This window comes from Sus scrofa, chromosome 13 (genome assembly GCF_000003025.6).
Source record: "Sus scrofa isolate TJ Tabasco breed Duroc chromosome 13, Sscrofa11.1, whole genome shotgun sequence".
NCBI classification, from domain to species: domain Eukaryota; kingdom Metazoa; phylum Chordata; class Mammalia; order Artiodactyla; family Suidae; genus Sus; species Sus scrofa.
Window position 1 is genome coordinate 77610198 of NC_010455.5, and position 24974 is coordinate 77635171.

The window sequence follows — 24974 nt, forward strand, 5'->3', positions numbered from 1 at the left end:
ATCTGAATAAAGTATGTGGAGATAAGGTTGGTATTATATCAATATTATTTTCCCAGTTTTCAAATTTGTACTGCACTTGTATAGGAGAATATCTTTGATTTTAAGGAAACGTATACTAATACATTGGGTGTAAAGTGTCATGTCTGCAACCTACTCTCAAGGAGTTAAAAAATTATAATTGGTATAATTTATTTGTGTGTGTGTATACATATATATATATAGAGAGAGAGAAATATGATAAAGCAAATGTAGTAACATGCTAATATTTGGACAATCTGCATGAAGCATCTACATAGGAATTCTCTGTAGAATTCTTGGAACTCATCTGTGTCTGAAATTATCTCAAAACGAAAAATAATTTAAACTCAACGAAGGAAAAAAATCAATGATTTAACAAAATTAAACACCATTCATTCATTCAATAATCACTAGTATACAAACCAGACAAAAATCCCTAACTTTATGCAACTTATCTTCCAGCAGGGGAAGACAAACAATAAGTAAATAAGCAAAGGATATACTATGTTATACGGCAACAAGTCCTATGAAGAGGGGAAATCACACACACACACGAAGGGTATAATAAGTCTTCTTGGGTAGGAAAGAACATATGCAGTTCTAGATTCCATCCTTAAGGAAGGCCTCAATGAGAAGATGATACAGGGCCCTGAGACAAGGAGCACACTGATAGGTTTCTGCTAAAGCATGCAACAGTGACTTAATCAATTCTGTAGTTAAAAAAAAAAAAAAAAAATTGGAGTTCCCGCTGTGGCGCAGTGGTTAACGAATCCGATTAGGAACCATGAGGTTGCAGGTTCGGTCCCTGCCCTTGCTCAGTGGGTTAACGATCCGGCGTTGCCGTGAGCGTGGTGTAGGTTGCAGACGTGGCTCGGATCCCGCGTTGCTGTGGTTCTGGCGTAGGCCAGTGGCTACAGCTCCGATTCGACCCCTAGCCTGGGAACCTCCATATGCCGCGGGAGCGGCCCAAAGAAATAGCAAAAAGACCAAAAAAAAAAAAAAAAATTGATGCAATTTGCAAATCAATTGGACAGGATTTGTTGATAATTTTAAAGAAAGACTGAAAGATGGTAACAAGGTTTATACCCTGAGCAAACAGAGGTATGAAGTTGCCATTACGGTAAAGAGGTGAGTAGAGGATAGGAAGCTTGAGAGTTTAGTTTTTCAAACATCTTAGGCCCATTAAATATCCAAATAAAAATTCTCAATGGGGATTTGGATATGAGTCTGGAGTCCAGGGGTAAAGTCCAAGCTGGAAACATAAATCTGGGTGACATAAGCTTAGAGAAGCTTAAAGTCATGAGACTGGATCTGATCACCAAGGGAATATTGTGTAGACAGAGAAGATGATGTCCATTATTTGCTAAAAAAAACTACAGGGTTAGGAGAGGGAGGAAGTGGGGAGAGTGAGAGACAGGGAGAGGGAGAAGAATAATTTGTTCAGATACCATACTCATTTGGGTAGAGAGCTATAATAATAACAAATATAAAATAGGACATTTACAAATAAGAATGGTTTAATAAAAAACAAAAGTCTCTGAAATAACAGTATACTGAAAAGATTTACCAAAAACAAGATATCCCCTAAGAATTTAGAAATAATGAAAATAATACTTTTCAAAACAGAAGTACTTATACTATTTGCTTTCATTTGATTGAGTAAATAAAACCAGAGATCCATGAAGTACTCTCAAAAAGTATAAATAGTATTAAAATAGCTAAACAAAGAGAGTATCAATCAAAATTTAGAATTGTTCAAAATGGAGCCAGTTGATAGAAAATGTCCAAGCCATCTTCAGAACAGATACTGTGGCATAACTCTGATCATTCTGATAACTTATACCTCTCAATTAACAGTTTGGCATTCTGGCATTCCTAAGAGAAAGAGTTAGCAGTTAGGCTATGAATTTAAATCCTAGCTTTGCTACTTCTGAGATGTGACCTTAGGCAAAATACCACCTTCTATTTTGTTTTCTACTTTGCAAACTGCATATAAGATCTATTTCATAGCATCAGTGTGAGGATTAAATGACTTAAAAAGTATTAGCTCAGTGTAAAACCCAGAAAGTTCTGTTTCCAGGATCAAGAAATGGGCCTGAGTCGGGTGGAAGTCAAACAGCCAAGTGAACTAGTAAGTGTAAAAATACAGACTAAAGTCTAACACAAGTCTCGAGAATGCTGGTCGACATTTTTTGAATTCTATAAACATGGGATGAACGTGTACTATTTACTTGCTAATTATGCAGTAACAATTTCACTAAAAGTAAAATTGTATTTCTAACCACAAAAGAGCTAAACATTTGGATACACAAACTCCTTTTCATAAAGGAAAACAAAATACTACAGAAATACAAGTGTAGATAAGTCAAAATTAAATAGGTTCTAAAGAATAATATGACAGCCTTCTGAAGAAGTGATAAATTCTCTTTAGGGGGAAAAAAGGCTTTCTTGAAGAAAATAGCACATTATTTGAATCTTTAAGAATTTTAATTTGAGGGGAACAAATTCAAGAAAGTAATCACGTGGGCAGTTTATTCTACTACTTTATAGAAGGTTTACTTTTATTTCCAATTTTGTACCTGGAATCTATGAATTCTAGAGAAAGCAGTATAACTAGCCTTAGAAAATGTAACTTGTCTTAGAAAAATCACATAGTAGTAAGAACTAGAACAGACTCCAGCTTCTCAAATGCAAAACTGTTTCACCTTTTCTAAAATGTTTTTGTAAGGAATATTGTTCCATCAAATACTACAAAATTAAGAAGCATTATAAAGAGGAATTACGTCTTTTCCTCCACAATTTTTCCCCTTTAAATAAATGTGGAGGATAAAACAAGTGTAGAGAAAAGTGCAGAAGTCATCCTTCTATCCCTTTTTTTAATTAGATTTTCCTGGGAAAGTAAAAGGTATGGTGTTTCACGCCATTAGTTTCAATGAAGCTAATTAAAAGTTATGGCAACCAAATAAATACTGACGGAACAGGACTAATATAAAAAATTAAGTCAATAAATAACATAATCATAAACTACAATAGGTAAACCATGATTCAAACTGACAAACTATATTTTCTAAAAGATAATATTTATGATTATAAACTTTATTATTTGGTGATGCTAATAAAATACTATTACCTTGCATTGTGACACAGATTTGGGGTGATGTTTAAAAAAGAAAAAAAAAGGCCCTATTACAGATACATTCTGATATATTTGAAAATGAAATTATATCTAGAAAGGTCTTCAAAAATAACATAGGAAAGAATGTTTTATCTGGATGGACAAATAAAACAAGATTAGCCATGACTTGATAACTGCTGTAGCTGGATAATAGTTATATGGAAGGTTTTTTATAATATTATGCCTCCTATAAAAGGAGGCTAAAATTTTCCTTAATAAGAAATTCTCTAAAATAAAACTTGAAAATTGCTAACAGCAAATAACATCATACAGTGAATGTACTAGCATTAACTCACTGACACACTGTCTCTGCCAATCTATGCCACCTCCAGTTAAATGATGACTAGTTTACTCAAAATACATAAAGATATCTCTCACAGTAAGGACACCTAGCTTTTCTAAACTTTATAATCATGTACAATGAGAACATATCTGAGACTAGACCCAAATACTACCAAAGTGTATATACTTAAGATCTCACAAGAAATCAGAGTTATATCTAAAAATAACAACAGGGAAAACATAAATATACTTCATTTCATGTTGATCTTCTCTATGCAGTCACAGAGACCACCATTTATTTACAAGAGAAACACTGAAAGCAAAAAATATATAACTAATTTCCTTTTCCCAAGCCAACTTATGCAGCAAGATTTCCAAAAATTTCTAACATGTCACGGATTTTAAAAAGCATTAACAGTACTAGAATTAACAAAGAGCTCATATCAAGCCCCTTTACTTGGTAACCATTGCAGGAAAAAAGATTAAGTATATACATACCGGAGGCCGGCCAGGTCGACCCCTTTTTCTTTTTCCTTTGACTTCTGTTTCTTCAAGTTCGCTGCCAGCATCAGAATGGGCAGTAGTTTCATTAGTTGAATCCCTAGGAAATACGTTTATTTTAGTGAACAAATTAATAATATATACATAAAAATAATACAGTGCAATTCTGTTCCACAATCTTCCTTACCTCTGGCTATACATGGCTGATTAGAAGTGGTTTATCGTTCCACTTTAAGAAAAAGTCTTAAGCAAACTGAAAATGTTACCCTTCTTGACTATCATAACACTAAATAAATGATTCGCCAAATAGAGAAATAAAGAGAAGGAAATGACTGTGGAAATGGCAGCCACTATACAAAATAAAAATACAAAATACAATCACAAAAACTAATTCTTCAATATAAAAAGATAAAGGGTTGGAGGAATTTTATTCATTTTATAAAATAAATGAAAGTGTGCTGGTAAATGTGTAACAACTGGCACTTCAAAAAACATACGCACATAAATTATTAAAAATGCTACCAATATAAAGGATGCATAACACAATTTACAAACAATAAAATGCACAACATTCTTTACTGTAAATTCTATGCAGCTAAGTGATTCATAGAAAAGGATTTTGATAACTGTGCCAAAATTCTGTATTCATAGCTAACCTATGGCTACAAATGAGGAACAAATACGGTTTTGACATGAAAGATAGCTGATATCCTTGTTCACTTAAATGAACAAAATCCAAGTGAAATGACAAAGACATTTGTCGGAACTCCACTCATTGGTCAATGGTGTGAGCAACTTCTTTACTGAATTGAGTATGTAACAGTTCTTGAACACTAGAAGGATACTTTCTCAATTTTCTGTAGTATCATAATATAATGACTGCAGATCTGATACACCTTTAACTTTAATCAACATCATTAATAATTTCTCCATCACTTTACTGAGTCCAGAGACAAACAACAAAACAATAAACTGAGCCCTGATTTATACTGTTTGATGATTTTCATAATGTGAATACTCCTACCACAACCAGATTCAAACTGCCAAAGTGACATCACCAAATACAGAATGGGAGTAATTAACAGGAGTAGCACACTGGTGGCTCACAGGATTAGGAATCTGCCGTTGTCACTGATGTGGCTTGGGTTACTGCTGTGGTGTGGGTTAGATCCCAGGCAGGGGAACTTCCATGTGACTCAGGCATGGGCAGGGGTGGGGGTGGGAGATATTTCCACCATATAGATACAAGAGTAGTAAATAAAACCTCAAAAGCAAAGAAAACAGTAACATGTAAAATAATTAGGAAGTGGTAAGTTTTAAGTATTTTACTTTTATTTTTAATATGATTTATTTAATTTTAAGTATATGTAATTTAACTTCTTATATTGGCTATGTTACACTTAAACAGGTCAAAAAATCCCTAGAAATTTAATATTCAGCTCTCCAGGTCAAAACAGGGTGGACCCAGCACGACACTAAAAAGGTATATAGACAGTATTAACAAAAACCTCTATGCTAAATTCTATACTAGTAACTGTATAAAGAACCTGCATAAAACTGCAAATTGCAGGAAGGGTAAAAAGCAAATGATAAGCTCAACTCACAACTTATTATTTTTCAAACTACTCCACCGAAGGCTTAGTTTATTCCCTCTTTGTGTTGATTCCTCAAGCTCATGCTGCTCTTTGCTCTTTATACTCTGTCTCTTGGAGATCTCACCCATTTGATGTGTAACATTTAAGCAAATGGAATGACTTAGGTATATTATCAATAGACCTGACTATCTGCAATTTAAGATTTTTACCTGTATGTATAACATGCTCCTTTGAATGTCACCTCCAATTCACCAAATATCATATATAAAAATAAGTCCAAAACTGACTTATTTTTAGTTTTTGGCTCAAGGCAATGCTATTAGTCAACCAACTCAGTTAATGCCCAAGTGTGCTTTGTATATACATTTATTACTCAAATTCCTAGAATCACACTGATCTTCCTCTTATACATATATCCATTAAAGTCCTCACGAGCTGTCCTTTGTATATTAATTTGCTCTCATTCTTTTTCTGATATTACCATAATCACAATTTAATGAATTAATTTCAACTTATCTCCCTGCTTCTACTATTTCTCTTTTCCAAAGCCATTCTATGCACTGTAAATAATATTATTCTATCATGTCCCTTTCCCTGCTTGCAAATCTTCAAAGGTAAACAGGTTATTTAAAACTGTAAATAATGGAGTTCCCGCCGTGGTGCAGTGGAAACAAAGCTGACTAGGAACCATGAGGTTGAGGGTTCGCACCCTGGACTTGCTCTGGGTTAAGCATCCAACAATGCCATGAGCTGTGTGGTGTAGGTTACAGATGCAACTCGGATCTTGCATTGCTGTGGCTATGGCATAGGCCGGTGGCTGTAGCTCCTACTGGACCCCTAGCCTGGGAATCTCCATGTGCCAAGGGAGCAGCCCCCCACCCTGCAAAAAACAAATAAAAATTATACTGACCTAGTTTAAGGGTCACTAAACATTTTCTTAAAGGGCTATATAGCAAATACCTCAGACTTAAGGGTCTTTAGGTCTCTGTATTTACTACTCTACTCACCATAGCATGAATGCAGCCATATACAATATGTAAATGAATGAATGGATGTGGCTGTGTTGCAATAATATTTATAAAAACAGGCTTCTGAAGACATGCAGTAGTTTGTCAATCACTGATCTAGTTGACCTTATTCACCTCTACTAAAGAATAAGAAATCAACTACTTTTTCTCATTAGACTCCAAACAGACTGTTTAGTATATACAGTATGTGCCAGTTTATATACGTTATCTAGTATAAATATACACAAAACCTTGTAAGAAGACATACTGTTATCCTGATTTTACAGCTGAGGAAGCGAAAGATCCAAAAACCTGATAATCTTGTCAATATTCACACAACTAGTAAATGGTAGAGTCCATTTAGATCTCAAGGTAAACTTGAATTCTCTATCTACATGTCCGGATACTAGAACACAAATATTAGATTTTGTATTTCTCTTGTGTGCAAGGAACACACTCATGCTTTTGATGCTCTTAAAGAAATCTCCAGGCAACTGCAAGAGCAGGTTGGTTCTAACATCTAACATGTGACCCATTAGTGAAACTAATTTATTCTTGTGCAATACAGTTTAATGACAAAAGAAAAAAGATGTTTTCTAATTCTGCAAACTTCAGCCAGCTTAGAACGTGACAACTCTTACCAGCAAATAACATACTCTAATTAGTATGTGTACATATATTTATTACAATATATGATATGCAAATTTTTGTTTTTTAATTTCAAGCAAAAGAAGATACAAAAATACAAGGAGGAGTTTTACTTCATTATACCCTAACTCTGAATCTCAGTCTGCAGAACAACATTATTAACAGTTTGAATAATACTGTCATAAATAGTTATGTTTTGGCATATATAAACATAAAACAATATCTACATTTTAATTTTAAAATTTAAATTAATAGGAATTTTCCATACAAATATATAGGATTCCTGAATGGTATTCCATAATATGTATGAAATTTATTTAATTACTTTCCTATCTATGAGAATTTAGATAGTCTCTAGTTTTGAACTTCTATATCAAGAGCTGAAACAACTGTCCTTGCACATTAACTCTTATAACACAACAACAAATATCTTACTCTAGAATAGACACAGAATGCTGCTGGATCAAGAGGTATGCAAATTCAAACTTAAAGCAACTGCTCTACAAAAACCCTACAAATGACTAGGGTTCACATTTATAACACTATTGTACATAAATGAAGACAATGGAGGAATCAGATCAAAAGCTCTCAAAATTCTTAATTTAAGACTTAGCAGGTCCCAGTATGATACAGCCCTACCCTATTTGCAAGCCTTATCTCATGCCACACTCCAACCTCAATCCTGGGAAAAAAAAAAACAAAAAAACAGCTTTATTTCAGTCTCTCAAACATATCATGATTCCTCCTACCTAACGGTGTTTGCACATGCCATTCCTTCAGTCTACAATTAATACTCTGATCCCTCCTTCTTCCCCCAAACTCCCTCCACTTCAGATCAAAGATCCATCTCTTCCTTAGAAAAGTAGGCTAAATCAAGACGTATTAAAATTCTAATAAAATTCTCTAGTTTACCTTCATATCAGCTTCATGGCAATAAAGACTGTCTTCCACTTATTCTTTATCCCAGAGCCTACCATAGATTCTTGTACCATAATACCTGGTGGTATATATAAATTTGTGGCAACTGACAATATTCGATAAAGTTTAACAGTAAATACACTAAGGTAATAAAGCATTGGTAATTACATTAACTAAGCAAGCCAAGAAATGTCACTCACCAGAATGACCTTTCTAGTGTCTCCATTAGAAAAATCACTTGATCCTGCTGTGTAGCACTGGGAACTATGTCTAGTCACTTATGATGGAGCATGATAATGTGAGAAAATAGAATATGTATATGTATGTGTAACTGGGTCACCATACTGCACAGTAGAAAAAAAAACTGTATTGGGGAAATAACCATTAAAAAAATAATAAAAAATAAAAAATTTTTTAAAATAATAAAAAAGAAAAAACCACTTAAATTGAATATTGACAATCACTCAACAGATTTGTCTGTTTTTGAAGAGACTTTAGAAATTAATTTCTAATATATTATCTTCACTTTACAAATGACAGAAACTGAAGTTTACAAATACTAAGAGGACATATCATGTTTCCTTTCCTCTACAGTGTAGACACAGTATAGTTGGATGGATGGATGAAGCAAGATAATATATGCTGCTAAAGCATCTGGCAAAATCCTCAGAAAATTCTATGTTTTCAAAAAAATGCTTCTTAGATCTCAGCTTGACCAAAAGTACAATCTTCGGCTGACAAACTGAAAGCAAATTTCACTTACTCATCTCACAGATCACTACTATCTACTATCATATGACAAGCTTACATTTTTATGAAAAACTGAGTTACAAAACATGGTAAATAATATCATGCTCATGCAATCTCTGTTTAAATACAATCTACTTAAATACAACCTATGTTTCATATTTAATCAGATATTTGCAAAGGGCTGCCTAATATCCAGCAGTGTTGTAGGAAATCGCCATACAAAAATAAGAGACGAAAGTATACAGTTCAGGCAAAAACAATAAGAGGTATTAAACATTACGTTAAGTATGATGCTATTAAAAAAAAAAAAAAAAAAGGAAACAGTATGACAGTAGCACAGGAGGGAACCTACCCAACTTTGAAGTGTCAGAGGAGCTTTGCTGGAGGCATACCTCAGCTAAGACCCACAGGTCTACCTGAGTTTGCCAGGTAAGCAAAGAGGTATGTAGGGACTGCAGGCAGAATGAAGATAAACAAAAGTACAAAGAAAGAAATACTAGATGGTGATGTCTGAACTAGGTACTACGTTCAAGTTAAAGACTAATAAAGAGGCATGATGTTAAGTAAATAGAAAGGGCTTATATATTTCCCAAATTTGGGCAAAAAGAAGGAGGGTAGGTATTGATTGTTTTTCAGCAGGTAAAGTAACTTGGACAACTTTTCGTCTTAAGAGAAAAAAAGCTTTCTTTCTTCTTCGTCTGAAAGAAAAACAAGGCCAGGGAGTTCTCTCATGGCACAGCAGAAATGAATCTGACTAGAAACCACGAGGTTGAGGGTTCAATCCCTGGCCTCGCTGAGTGGGTTAAGGATCCGGTGTTGCCGTGAGCTGTGGTGTAGGTAGCAGACAAGGCTCAGATCTGGTGCTGCTGTGGCTGTGGTGTAGGCAGGCAGCTGGGAACCTCCATATGCCACGGGTGTAGCCCTAAAAAGCAAACAAAACCCAAAAAACCAAAAAACAGAAGGCCAGGAGACAAACTAGAAGGTGACCTCAGTCTCTTGTATATAGATAATCTGGGATTATAAAATCATATAAATAATTACATAACCTATTGGTCACTTTCAGTATAACTGAAGTGTTTTTATTACATAGAAGCAGATTCCTAATTTGTATCTAAATGAAACCTATAAAAGAAAAAGTATCTGCCATTACACTGATCACATTTCCCAAAGAATCCAAAGTAAGTCCAAATTCAGAATCTGTCCGATTCCAACAATTCTAATGAGATGCCACCAGAAATGCCAAGAAGGGCTCACCAATGGGAATCTCAATCTCAGGAAAAAGAAGCCCTGGCATGGGAGTGAGGAAGTTAGTGTGATACAGCACAGAGGTCTACAAACTTTTTCTAAGTAACTAAACAAAATACTTATGCTCTACAGGCAATTCAATATCACAACCTGTAGCACAAAAGCAGTCATAAAAAATATGCAAAGGAGTTAGTGTGACTCTGTTTCAATAACATAATTTTATATATAAAAAGTCCACATGCTGGAGTTCCCGTCGTGGCGCAGTGGTTAACGAATCCGACTAGGAACCATGAGGTTGCGGGTTCGGTCCCTGCCCTTGCTCAGTGGGTTAATGATCCAGCGTTGCCGTGAGCTATGGTATAGGTTGCAGACATGGCTCAGATCCCGCGTTGCTGTGGCTGTGGCGTAGGCCGGCAGCTACAGCTCCAATTCGACCCCTAGCTGGGAACCTCCATATGCCGCGGGAGCAGCTCAAAAAATAGCAAAAAAAAAAGACAAAAAAAAAAAAAAAAGTCCACATGCTGGATTTGGCCTGTGGTCATAATTTACTGACTCCTAACATGGTTTTTTGTTCAGTAACACAGAACACAGTGACATTACAATATGGCAAGAGCCACAGATGAATATGGCAACTACACCTCCTAAGAGTTCTTTTATTTCAAACATATTGCTCAACTATCAGATAACATATTTGATGTGTCTCATTAATGAGAGCATTTCGATATAGAAAAAGTGTTACATGCATTAAAAAAAAAAGAAAGCTATAATACTTACTGTAACACTGGTAACTCTGAAGTAATCATTGCTGTAAAGATCTTTCCACAATGGAGCAAAAGAATCAAGTGCTGTGCAACTCAATTTAAAACAACCTCAAAGGCAATCCTGTGAATTAAAAAAAAAAAAGAAAGAAAATTATTTTCCAGTTTTACTGAGGTATAACTGACAAATAAAATTGTAAGATATTTATAGCAGGATTTGCTATATGGATACATTGTGAAGGGCTTTCTCCCACTGAGTTAACTAACACATCCATCATCTCACATTTTACTTTTTTTGGTTCTGAACATTTAAGTTCTACCCTCTTACAAATGTCAATTATACAAAACAGTGTTATCAACTATAATCACCATATTATACTTTAGATCCTCAGACCATATTCATTTATAACAAAATCTGTACTCTTTCACCAACCCCTCCCTATTCCCCCTACCACATGACCTCTGGTGACCACACTTTTGCATTCTTTTCTATGAATTCCTTCCCCTTTTTTAAGATTCCACATATAAGTGATTCCATATAATCTTTATCTTTCTCTGTCTAGCTTATTTCACTTAGTATAATGCCCTCCAAGTTAATCTATGTTGTCAAACGATATTTCCCTTTTTTTAAAGACTAATACTCCACTGTACACACACACACACACACACACACACACACACACACACACGCATACACACCCAAGTTCTCTTTATTCATATGTCCAAGAACCCTAAAGTTGTTTCCACCCCTTAGTTATGGTGAACAATGCTGCTATGAGCACAGGAGTACATCTATCTCTTTGGGAAATTGATTTCATTTCTTTTGGATTTATACCCAGAAGTGGGATTGCTGTATAATAAGGCAGTTTTATTTTTAATTCTTTGAGGAATCTCCATTCTCTTTTCCAGAGGCTGTAACACTTTGCATTTGCAGTAACAGTAAATAAGGGTTCCATCTTCCTCATATTCTCAACCAGAATATATATTTTGTATTTTTGATAAGACATCCTAACACAGGTGTGAAATGATATCTCATTATGGCTCTGATTTTCATTTCCCTAATGATTAGTGATACTGAGTACTTTTGCATGTAGTTTTTGGTCATTTGCACACCTTCTTTAGGAAAATGTCCATTTAGGTCATTTTATTTTTAATGGCCACACCCACAATATATGGAAGTTCCAGGCCAGGGACTGAATCTGAGCTGTAGCTGTGACCTATGCCACAGTTGTGACAATGTCAAATGCTTTAACCTACTGCACCAGGCAGGGGAGCAAACCCATACCTCTGCAGTGACCTGAGCCACTGCAGTCAGATTCTTAACTGTGCCACAGCAGAAACTCCCCATTTAGGTCTTTGAAAAAGAAAATTATTTTAAAATAAAATGAATATGCCAGAATAGATAGACTACAATCAACCAGTACTACCAGCAATCACATTCCTTGGTATTTACTCAAATTAACTGAAAATTTACATCTATACAAAAGCCTCCACAAAGATGTTTATAGCAGCATTATTCAAAATTGCTAAAACAGAAAACTTTAGAAGGTGAATGGATAAATAAACTGTGGTACATGCAGATAATGCAACATTATTTAACACTAAAATGAGATGAGCTACCAAGTCAGGAAAAGACATGAAGGAAACTCAAATGAATATTATTAAGTCAAAGAAGCTACATACAATATAATTTGAATTATATGGCATTCTGGGAAAGGCAAAACTATAGAGACAGTGAAAATATCAGTGACTGTCAGAAGTTATCAGGTAGGAGAGATGAACAGTGGGAAGAAAGATTTTGGTGGCAGTGAAACTATTTTGTATGATACTACCATGATAGGTACATCTAACCTACAGAATATATAACACAAAGAGTGAACCCTAATATAAACTACAGACACTGAGTAATAATGACATGTGCAAGGCAGGTTTACTGACTGTAACAGATATACCATCCTGATGTGGGATATTAATAGAGGGAGAGGCTGTATGTATATGGGAACATGGATTATAGGAGGAATCTTTCTACCTTTTGTTCAATTCTGCTGTGAATCTAAAACTTCCCTTAAAAAATAAGTTTATTAAAGAAAAAAAGAATACCAGAGGAAGTGAGACAAAAGAGAGCATCCAAGATAGGCCATGATACAGTATCAAAAAGGAAAGATAGAGGAAAAATAAAAATTTGAAGAGTTCCCACTGTGGCACAATGGAATAGGTGGAGTTTTTTGGCAGCGCTGGGACATAGGTTTGATCTCCAACCTGGCACAGTGGGTTAAGGATCTGGCAGTGCCGTAGCTGCGGCTTAAGTCACAACTGTGGCTCAGATCTGATCCCTGGACCAGGAACTCCACATGCAGTGAAGAGGCCCCCCCCCCCAAAAAAAAAAAAAATATATATATATATATATATATATATGAAATAGGAAAAAAATCTTGAGAAATAACAAAGAACTTTGTAAAAATAATTTAAGACATTAAAACAGATGAAAGATCAGAGAATTCTTAAGAAGAATATTCTAAAATATAAATATTGCTTAAAAACTAAGAAAATTCAAAAGGAAGTTGGAGTTCCCATCGTGGCTCAGTGGTTAACGAATCTGACTAGGAACCATGAGGTTGCGGATTCAACCCTGGCCTTGCTCAGTGGGTTAAGGATTTGGTGTTGCGATGAGCTGTGGTGTAGGTTGCAGACGCAGCTCAGATGCCGTGTTGCTGTGGCTCTAGCATAGGCTGGCAGGTACAGCTCCGATTAGACTCCTAGCCTGGGAACCTCCATATGCCACGGGAGCAGCCCAAGAAATGGAAAAAAGACACACACACACACACACACACACACACACACACCAAAAAGAAAAGGAAGCTAAAGGAACATAATTCCTCACAAAAAGAAAAATGAACATAAAATTATATCAAACTTTTTGGTAGAAACTACCTAAGGTGAAAGACAATGGAATAATGGAAAAGAAAAAACCATGAACCCTGAATTACTACTCTTTCAAAATGAAAGAAAGGAAAAATGGAGGAGTAGAAAACTCCAATTATTAGGCCATCCAGTGAAGCAACCCATAGCCTGGCAAAAAATGACAAAAATAGAACTTCCTGCTGTGGCGCAGCAGATTAAGTATCCGGCATTGCCACAACTGTAGTGGAGGTCACAGCTGCAGCTCAGATTCAACCCCTGGCCTGGAAACTTCCATATGTCTCAGGTACAATAAAAAAAAAAAAAAAAAAAAAAAAGACAAAAATCATCATTTGTGGACATCCAAAATCAAATAAAAACTTATGACAAAAAGAGTGTCTACCAGAGAGTCTACTATAGCTGATAAGAAAGCATTGCAGCATTTTTGTTCACCTGTATACCATCTCCCCTCCCCCAGCTCAATGTCGCCCACAAAAGGCAGCAAACCAAGTTACTGGTGGAGCTTCCTGGTGCCAAAGAGAACACCATGGACCTGTTCTCAAAAACTGTGGCTGAGTATTTTGAAGGGTTTTTCTTTTTTGGAAAGAGTGTTATCTTTCAATAGTATTTAAAGATACAACACAAGTAGCTGCCTGGGGCAAGAGATGATGGATGGCAAAACATTAAACAGTTTCAAAATAAAAAGACTGAAGAGTAAGATATTTGGAGGAATAAGGGTTTTAAAGAGCTATCACATACACCAGGAAATGTAGAGTGCTACATGAATGCTCAGGTTGGACGAATTCTTAAGACAAGACCTTAGAAGAGCACAGGCTTACAACTCTAGCTGATCTTTGTTCTCTGCAAGTACAACGTGAATACTGAGAGCTGTAGACAGGCTAATCCCTGAAGAAGTACTTTGGCTAACAGACTATCTGCAAACATCAAGAGATTACCTTTTTTCTTTCAACTCCCCTTGGATAAGGAACTCTGAAATGACTGCTAAACACCAAGACAACAAAATTTCAGTAACCACACATGACAAAGAATACAGTCCTTGCAAAGAGTTTAGAAATGTAAATAAAGAATGACTGTGGCCCTTAAGAAGACGACAGTAAACCATGTGAAGGAGAATCAAGTGTACAGAGTTCAACATTATAATATTCAAAATGTCCAGTTTTTAACAACAACAACAACAAAAGTCAAAAGGCATACAAAGAAACATTAAAGTATGGCCCATTAACAGGGGGAAAAAAAAAGAATTTGACAGAAACCATCTCCAGTTAAGCTTAGTTATTGAAGTGAGACTTCCAGAGAACACAGACTTCCAGAAGTAGATGAAGAGAAAGGGGTAGAAAGAATATATAGACAAAAAGTCAAAAAAAAAAAAAAAAAACCCTCCCAATTTTAAATCAAATATGGAAATCTACACAATCAAGAAGTTGGAAAAACTCAAAAGAGACACACCCACAGATATAAAGAACAAATTACTGGTTGGAGGGTTGAGGAGATATAGCGGTGGGAGAGTAGGAAGTACAAACTGCTGGATATAAGATGGGCTCAAGGATGTATTGTACAACATAGGGTATATAGCTAACATTTTGTAGTAACTGTAAATGGAAAATAATCTTTAAAAGATAAAAAAAATTTTTTAAAGAGTTTCACAGATACAAATTATAGCTAACGCTTAAACAAAGCCAGGGTTGGGGCGTTGACCCCATGTAGTTCGAAATCTGCATATAAATTCATACTTGGCCCTCCATATCCACACTTCTGAACCAGTGGATTCAACTAACCACAGACTATGTAACATTTTAGGTTGTGTTTTGTTTTGTTTTTGTCTTTTTTAGGGCCACACCTGCAGCACATGGACGTTCACAGGCCAGGGGTCAAATCAGAGCTGTATCCACCAGTCTGTGCCACAGCTACAGCAACATGGGATCTGAGCCGCATCTGTGATCTATATCACAGCTCATGGCAACGCCAGATCCTTTAACCCACTGAGCTAGGCTAGGGATCGAACCTGTATCCCCAGCAATACGAATCAGGTTCATTACCACTGAGCCATGAAAGGAACTCCTATTTTAGTATTTATTTAAAAAAAAACCTGTATAAGACTTGATAGGTACAATTCAAACTTGTGTAATTCAAAGGCCAACTGTATAGTCAAACTGTAAAAGCCAAAGACATTGAGAGAATCTTTAAAGAAGCACAAAAACAAACAAAAACACCTTGTCATATACAAGTAATCCACAGAATTCACAGTAAGACTATTAGTCAATTTCTCATTAAATGTCATGGAAGACAGAAGGCAGTAATATGACATATCTAAAATGCTGAAAGAAAACTGTCAAATAAGAATTCCACACTCAGCAAAATATCACTCAAAAATGGCAGAGAAATCAAGATATTCCTAAAAAAACAAAAACTGAAGAAGTTTGTTGCTAGACCTGACCTACCCTAAAGAAATATTACAGGGAATCCTTCATGCAGAAAAGAAACAACAAACAAGTCGAAGTCATAGGAAAAAAGGTGATCACTGGAAAAATTAGCTACATAGATAAATACTTTTTTTTTTACTTTTTGGTTTATTTTATTTTTTCTGTTATATATATTTTTTGATTTATTTTTTATTGTTATTTCCCCCAACACACTTTTTTTCCCCCACTGTACAGCATGGGAACTTACACATATATGTATACATGAATTTTTTTCTCCCATTGGTTTATAATTCCTATGTTTGTTTCCAACATGATTTAAAATAAAAATACATAAAATAGTTGTATACCTGTATTAATGAATGCACAAAATCTAAAGATATAACTTACTTTTTACTGAAACAGAGTTGGTTGTCGATATTGTGTTTATTTCAGGAGTACAGCAAAGTGATTCAGTTATGTAATTTTTTTCAGATTATTTTCCATTATAGGTTATTATATGACATTGAATATAATTCCCTGTGCTATATATAGTAAATCCCTGTTGCTTATCTATTTTGTGTGGAGTAGTTTAGATCTGTTAATCCCATACTCATAATTTGTCCATTTTTTCCCCTATTTGGTAATGATAAATTTGTTTTCTATGTCTTGTGTCTGTTTCTGTTTTGTACATAGATTCATTTGTATTTTTTTTTTTAGATTGCACATGGAAGTGGTATCATATATTTATCTTTCTGTCTGACTGACTTTGCTAAATGTAATATTCCCTAAGTCTATCCATGCTGCTGCAAATGGCAGTATTTCATTCTGTTTTGGCTGAGTAAGATTCGTGTGTGCGTGCACACATGCTTGTGTGTGTGCATGCATGTATGTGTATATGTTATATCTCACCTTAGGCCAACTGTCTATTAATGAGTACTTGGTTGTTCCCATGTCTTGGCTATTATAAATACTGTGGCTATGAACACTGGGATGCACATATCTTTTCAAATTAGAGTTTTCACTTTTTCCAGATATATACCCAGGAGTAAAATTGCTGGATCATATGGTAGCTCTATTTTTAGTAGAAAACAGTAAGGAACCTCCACACTGTTTGCCATAGTGAGTGCACCAACTTATATCCTACCATCAAGGGTAGGAGGGTTCCCTTTTCTCCAAACTCTTTCCAGTATTATTTCTAGACTTTTTGAAACAGCCATTGTGGCTGGTGTGAGATGGTGCCTCACTGTGATTTTCATTTGCATTTCTTTAATAATTTGCGATGCTGAACATCTTTTCATGTGGTCGTCATCTCTAAGTCTTCTTTGCAAAAATGTCTATTCAGGTCTTCTGCCCATTTTTCTATTGGGTTGTTTCTTTGTTATTGAGTTGTATGAGCTATTTGTGTATTTTGGATATTAACCCCCCAATGATTGCATCATTTGCAAATATTTCCTCCCAGTCTGAAGATTGTCTTTTTGTTTTGTTCATAGTTTCCTTTGCTATACAAAAGTTTTAAGTTTGATTAGGTCCCATTTGTTTATCTTTCCTTTGGGAGATTGATCTAAGAAAATATCGCTACAATTTAGGTCAAAGAATGTCTTGTCTCTGTCCTCTTCTTAGATTGTTATGCTGTCATGTGTTACATTTAGGTCTATAAACCATTTTGAGTTTATTCTTATGTATAGTGTGAGGGACTGTTCTAATTTCATTGCTTTACATGTAACGGTCCAGCTTCCCCAATAACACTTGCTTTAGACTATATTTTCTCCATTATATAGTCTTGCCTCCTTTGACACAGAATACTTGACCATAGGTGTATGGGTTAATTTCTGGGGTCTTTATACTGTTCCATTAATTTGTTTGTTTCTTTGCCAATATCACACTGTCTTGGTTACTGCAGCTTTATAGTATTGTCTGAGGTCTGGAAGGGTTATGTGTCCAGCTTTGTTCTTTTTCCTTGGGATTGCTTTGGCAATTCTGGGTCTCGTGGTTCCACAAAGATTTTAGAACTATTTATTCTAGTTCTGTGAAAAATATCATGGGTATCTTTAAATTAAAGATTGCATTAAATCTGTAGATTGCTTTGAGTAGTATGGACATTTTAACATATTGATTCTTCTAATCCAAGAGTATGGGATATCTTCCCATTTCTTTGAATCAAAAGATGGAATATGTAACAATAATATAAGGGATGGAAAAAGCAAAAATTTACAAGTTATTATAAGTATACCTCATTTTATTACACTCTGCTTTACAATCTTTTACAAATTTAAGATTTTGTGGCAACTCTACTAGCCCATCATTACCATTCTTCAGTAGCGCTTGCTCACTTCACATCTGTGTCACTTTTTGGTAATTCTTAGAATATTTTAAACTTTTCATTATTATTATTATTATTATTATTACTACTACTACTACTATGTTATGGTGACCTTTGATGTTACTATTACAATTGTTTGGGGGTCATGAATGACATTCACACAAAATGGCAAACATAATCATTAAATGATGCATGGGTTCTGACTGCTCCATTGATCAGCCTTTCCTCTGTCTCACTCCCTTCCTATTCATTGAGAAATAACAATATTGAAATTAGGCCAATTAATAAACCCACAATGGCCACTAAGTGTTCAAGTCAAAGGAAGAATTTTACATCTCTCACTTTCCGTCAAAAGCGAGAGATGGAGTTCCCGCTGTGGCTCAATGGCTAATGAACCCGACCAGGATTCAGGAGGACATGTGTTCAATGCCTGGCCTTGCTCATTGGGTTAAGGATCCAGTGTTGCCATGAGCTGTGGTGTAGGTCACAAATGTGGCTCGGATCTCTTATTGCTGTGGCTGTGGCATAGGCGGGCAGCTACAGCTCTGATATGACCCCTAGCCTGGGAAACTCCATATGCTGCAAGTGCAGCCCTAAAAAGTCAAAAGACAAAAGACAAAAAAAAAAAGCTAGAGATGAGTAAGTCCAGGGAAGGCATGTTGAAAGCTGAAACAGATCAAAAGCTTGGCATCTCGCAGTGCAAGATGTTAGCCAAGTTGTGAATGGGAAGAAAAAGTTCTTAATGGAAACTGAAAGTGCTATTCCAGGGAACACATAAATGATAAGAAAGCAAAACAGTGTTACTGCTGATATAGAGAATGTCTTAGTAATCTGGATAGAAGACCAAAACCACTTACAGCATTCCCTTAAGCCAAAGCCTGATCCAGAGCAAGGCTTAACTCCCTTCAATTTTACAAAGGCTAAGAGAAGTGAAGAAGCTGAAGAAAAGTTTCAATCTAGTAGAGGTTAGTTAGTTCATGAGGCTTAAAGAAAAAAGTTATCTCCATAACATAAAAGTGCAAAGTAAAGCAGCAAGTGCTGATGTAGGAGCTGCAGCAAGTTATCCAGAAGATCTAGTTCAGATAATTAGTTAAGATGCCTACACCAGGAGTTCCTGTCATGGCACAGTGGTTAATGAATCCGACTAGGAACCATGAGGCTGCGGGTTCGGTCCCTGCCCTTGCTCAGTGGGTTAAAGGATCCGGCGTTGCCATGAGCTGTGGTTTAGGTTGCAGACGCAGCTTGGATCCCATGCTTCTGTGGCTCTGGCGTAGGCTGGTGGCTACAGCTCTGATTAGACCCCTAGCCTGGGAACCTCCATATGCCATGGGAGCGGCCCAAGAAATGGCAAAAGCCAAAAAAAAAAAAAAAGATGCCTACACCAAAGAAAAGATTTTCGGTGTAGACAAAACCACATAATATTGGAAGAAGATACCATTTAGGTCTTTCACAGCTGCTTCAAAGCTTCAAAATAATTTCTAAGGACTGGTGACTGTAAATGGAAGCCAATACTCATTTACCATTCCAAAAATCTTAGGGTCCCTTAAGAATTACACTAAATCTACTCTGCCTGGGCTCTAGAAATGGAACAACAAAGCCTGGATGACATCACATCTGTTCACAACATGATTTAGTGAATATTTTAAGGCCAATATGTTGAAGTCTACCACTCAGGAAAAAAGACTCCTTTCAAAATGTTACTGTTCACTGACAATGCACCTGGTCACCCAAGAGCTCTGATAAAGATGCACAGTGAGATTTATGTTGTTTTCACACTTCCTGACAAAGCAAACAAGGAGTTATTTCAATTTTCAAGTTTTATTAGTTAAGAAATACATTTCATAAAGCTGTAGCTGCCATAGACAGTAATGCCTCTGATGAATCTAGGCAAAGCCAGTGGAAAATCTGGAAAATATTCATTATTCTATATGCCATTAATGACATTCATGTTTCATGAGAAGAGGTGAAAAATACCAACATGAACAGGGGTTTGCAAAGGGTTGATTCAAACCCTCACGGATGACTTTGAGGGGTTCAAGTCTTTGGTGGGGGAAAGAACTTCAGGTGTAATGAAACAGGATTAGAACTAGGATTAGAAATAGAGTCTTGAATATGTGACTGCATTGCTACAAATCTCATGACGAAAACTAACAGATGAGTAGTTGCTTCTTAGGGGTGAACAAAGAAAAGTAGTTTCTGGAGATGGACTCTGCTCCTAGTAAAGACGCTGAGAAGATCACAGAAATGACAGCAAAGAATTTAGAATATTATGCAAACTTAACTGATAAAGCAGTAGCTGGGTTTGAGAGGACTGACTCTAAATTCTGCAAGTTCTATTGTAGGTAAAATGCCATCAAACAGCATGGCATGCTACAGAGAAATCATTCATGAAAGGAAGAGTCCACCAATGCGGCAAACTTTACTGTCATCTTGTTATTTTAAGAAACTGCCACAATCACCTCTGCCTTCAGCAACCACTACCCTGATCATTCAGCAGCCATCAACTATGAAGCATGACCCTCTTTCAGCAAAAAAACAACTCACTGCAAGTTCAGATGATGGTTAGCATGTTTTAGCAATAAATATATTTTTATGTATATACATAAAGGTATAAGACGTAATGTTACTGAATACTTAACAGACTTCAGTATAGTATAAATGTAACATCTATATGCACTGAAATTGAAAAGCTCAAATGACTCACACTGTTATCATATCTGCTTTACTGTGGGTAATCTAGAACTGAACCCTCAATATATTTGATGACTATATATATATATATATATGTATATATGAAAAGCTAAATTACTATCATTTCAAACTAGATTGGAATAAACACAATATGTGAATTGTTATCACCATGATAATTACTAAGAAAGTAATTTAAAATATTAAAACAATGAAAATGGTACACTAGAAAAGAATCAAACACAAAAGAAGGCAGCGATGGAGGAACTGAGCAATAAAAAAGACATAAAACAAACAAGAAAAATAGCAAAATGGCAAGTCTTATCAGTAATTTCCATAAATATAAATACATTAAGCTAATTAGTTAAGAGATAGATTGGTAACACAGATATTTTTTAAATGATCCAATTATATGTTATCTACAAGAAACTCATTTCAAATTTAAATGCACAAAGAGGTTAAAATAAGAAGATGTAAAAATAATATTCTATGCAAAGAGTAACAAAAAAACAGGCTAGAGTGGCTATGCTAGTATCAGACAAAATTAATTTAAAGACAAATTTATTACAAGAGACAAAGAGGGGGACATAATGTACTAGGTAAAAATGGTCAATTTACCTGGAAGCTGTAACAATTAAAAAGGTATGTACAACAAACAACAAAGTCTCAAAATATATGACATAAACACTTAAGAAATTGTTGAAGGTAGAAACAGACATTGCTGTAGTAAGACTGTAATTTCCTTACACCACTTTCAATAAAACACAGAAGATAAAGACAGAAGATTAATAAGAAAACAAAGAACTTAAGCAACATTATAAACCAAATACACCTAACAGACATATATATGGAACACTCCACCCAACAACAGAACATGCATTATTCTCAAGTGCACATACAACATTCTCTAGGATAGCTAATTAGGTCACAAAAAAGTCTCAAGTTTTAAAAGGCTGAAATCATAGAAAATGTCTTCATAGAGCACAATGAAAAGGAAGCAGAAATAAGTTAAAAAGAGAAAACCCAGAAAATCCACAAGTATGGTGACACTAAACAACACTCATTAAATTACTAATGAGTCAAAGAAGAAATCACAAGACAAATTAGGAAACTTTGACACCAATGAAACAAAAACACTGCATACCAAAATTTACGAGATGCAGCAAAAGCAGTGCTCAGAGGGAAATAGAGCAGTAAACATCTACACTTTAAAAAAAAAAAATCAATTCAATAACTTTATACTTTAATGAGAAAAAGAGGAAATTAAATCAAAAAACAGCAAAAATTAAGATATAATAAAAATTAAAGCTGAAATAAACAAGAGAGACTAAAGAAAAAACACAATTAATGATACCAAAAAAAAATTTTTTTAAATATATTCATGGTATTGACAAACTTTCAGTTAGGAAAAATATTAATATCAACCCTACAGAAATAAAGATTTTAAGAGAACAGAATAGACAACTGTGTGCCAATAAACTGCATAACCTATATTAAGAGGTTCAAAAAAGAATAAAAAATCAGAACAGAACTATAATGTGCAAAGAGACTAAATCAGCTATCAAAATCTCCCAACAAAAAAGTCCAGAATGGGAGAGCTTTATTGATGAATTCAACAAGCAATTTGAAGAAGAAATAGCACCAATCCTTTTCAACTTCTTCCTTAAAATATACAAGGAAAAAAGACTTTCTAACACCATCTCTAAGGCATTTCTTTTACATAAAAGCCAAAGACATCACCAAAAAACAACCAAACCAAATCTACAGACCAATTTCCCCTTTAAATATAAATGCAGAAAATCCTCAAAAAAAAAAAAAAAAAACACTAGCAAACAGGATCAACTACATAGTAAATGTAATATATACCATGGACAAGTGGTGTATATTATTTGTCCACAGGAATTTTACAGGAATTAGAAAATCATTTGAGGTAATAAATTATTTGAAAGAAGGAAAAAAGGAACCACATAATCATCTCAAATAATGACAAAAAGCAGTTTACAAAAATCCCAAGGGACACCAAAGGGCCAAAATACTCTTAAGATTAAAAAGAAATTTTCCAAAAACTAGGAATAGAAGGGAATTTTAATATAAAGAACATTTATGAAAAACACATAAGTAACTTCATAATCAAACTTGAAAGACTAAAATAAAGCTTTCCACCTAAAATCAGGAAGAAGTCAACAATGTCCATTTTTACCAGAGCTTTCAACAAATCACTGTATGTTCAAGCAGAACAATTAAGCAGGCATAAATTGCATCCAAATAGAAAAAAAAGTAAAACTAACTCTACTTATAAATGACAAATTCTTTATACATAGAAAGTCTCAAAGAATCAACAACAACCAAATACTAATAGAAAAAAGTATTTTCTATTTGGGTCCAAGATAATATACAAAAAAAAAAGTCAACTGTGTTTCTTTTTTGGAACTAAAAAACAAGTTTAACAACCTTACAGATACAAAATCAACATGCAGAAATAAGCTCTATGTTTGTGCAGTGACAATAAAGAAACCAAAAAAGAAATAAAAGAAAAAAATTAATTTATATCACATCAGAATAAATGGAATACTTAAAATTAACCAAGGTGAGGATTCATTCACCAATGGGAGAAATTAATATTGTAATGATGTCAATACTAGCCAAAACAACCTACAGATTAAATACAATCACCAAATCGCAATTACTTATTTGCAGAAATATAAAAATCCCATCCAAAATTCTCATGCAATCTCAAGAAAAGGACACTTGAAAGCCTAAACAATCTTGGGGGAAAAAGGACCAAAGTTGGAAGTCTCAAACTTCTTGAGTTCAAAATTTACCATAAAGTGACAGTAATCAAAAGACTACACTAATACAGGCCAGAAGAACAAAGAGCCCAGAAATAAACCCTCATATGAGCAAATGATTTTTGGTTAAGGGAGCCAAGATCATGCAATGGGGGAAAGGCAGTCTTTTTTTTTTTAATGGTGCTGAGAAAATAGATACTCACATACAAAAGAATGAAGTTGAACCCTCACTTTACACCATATACAAAAACTAACTGAAAATGGATCAAATACCTAAGCCTAACAGCTAAAACTATAAAACTCTTCAAAGAAAAACCAGGGGAAAAGCTTAATGATACTAGATTTGGCAACGAATCCTTGGATGAGACACCAAAAGCACGAGCAACAAAAGAAAAAATAAGTTGGATTTCATCCAAATAAAAAACTTTTCTACATCCAAGGACCTTATCAAAAAAGTCAAAAGGCAACCAAAGGACGAGAGAAAATATCTCCAAATCTTACATCTGATAAAAACGTAGTATCTAGAACACAGAGTTGACCTTTGAAGAACACTGGGGTTAGGAGCTCTAATCTCCACACACAGCTGAAAATTCACATGAAACTTTACAGTCTGTCTTCCTTAGTCACAGTTCTACATCCACAGATTGAACCAACCGTGCATCATATAGTACTACAATATGTTATTTACTGAAAAAATTCTGTGTATAAATGGACCCATATAGTTCAAAACCCATGTTGTTCAAGTCGATTGTAATTTCTTACAATCCAATAAGACAAAAAATTCCAATTAAAAAAAGTCAAAGGACTCAGACATTTCTCCAAAGAAGATATATTACTGACCAATAAGCACATTTAAAAATTTGAGGCTCAACATCATTAGAGAAATGTAAATCAAAGCCACAAAGTGATATAATTTTGCAATTATTAGGATGGCTATAATCACAAAATGGAAGATGATAATG

The 24974-nt window shown here is 34.9% G+C and overlaps 1 protein-coding gene across 3 annotated transcripts in view; it reads right to left on the reverse strand.

Annotated features, from left to right (window-relative positions):
• Positions 1 to 24974, reverse strand: part of STAG1 (stromal antigen 1) — a 541662-nt gene that overhangs the window by 288326 nt on the left and 228362 nt on the right. For all 3 annotated transcript variants that reach the window (XM_021071121.1, XM_021071122.1, XM_021071123.1), the window contains 2 exons: positions 10914 to 11021; positions 3974 to 4076 (listed from right to left, as the gene is read on the reverse strand). In XM_021071121.1, the coding sequence (XP_020926780.1) occupies positions 3974 to 4076; positions 10914 to 10942 (132 nt within the window). In that variant the 5' untranslated portion in view covers positions 10943 to 11021. The remainder of the gene's footprint in view (positions 1 to 3973; positions 4077 to 10913; positions 11022 to 24974) is intronic.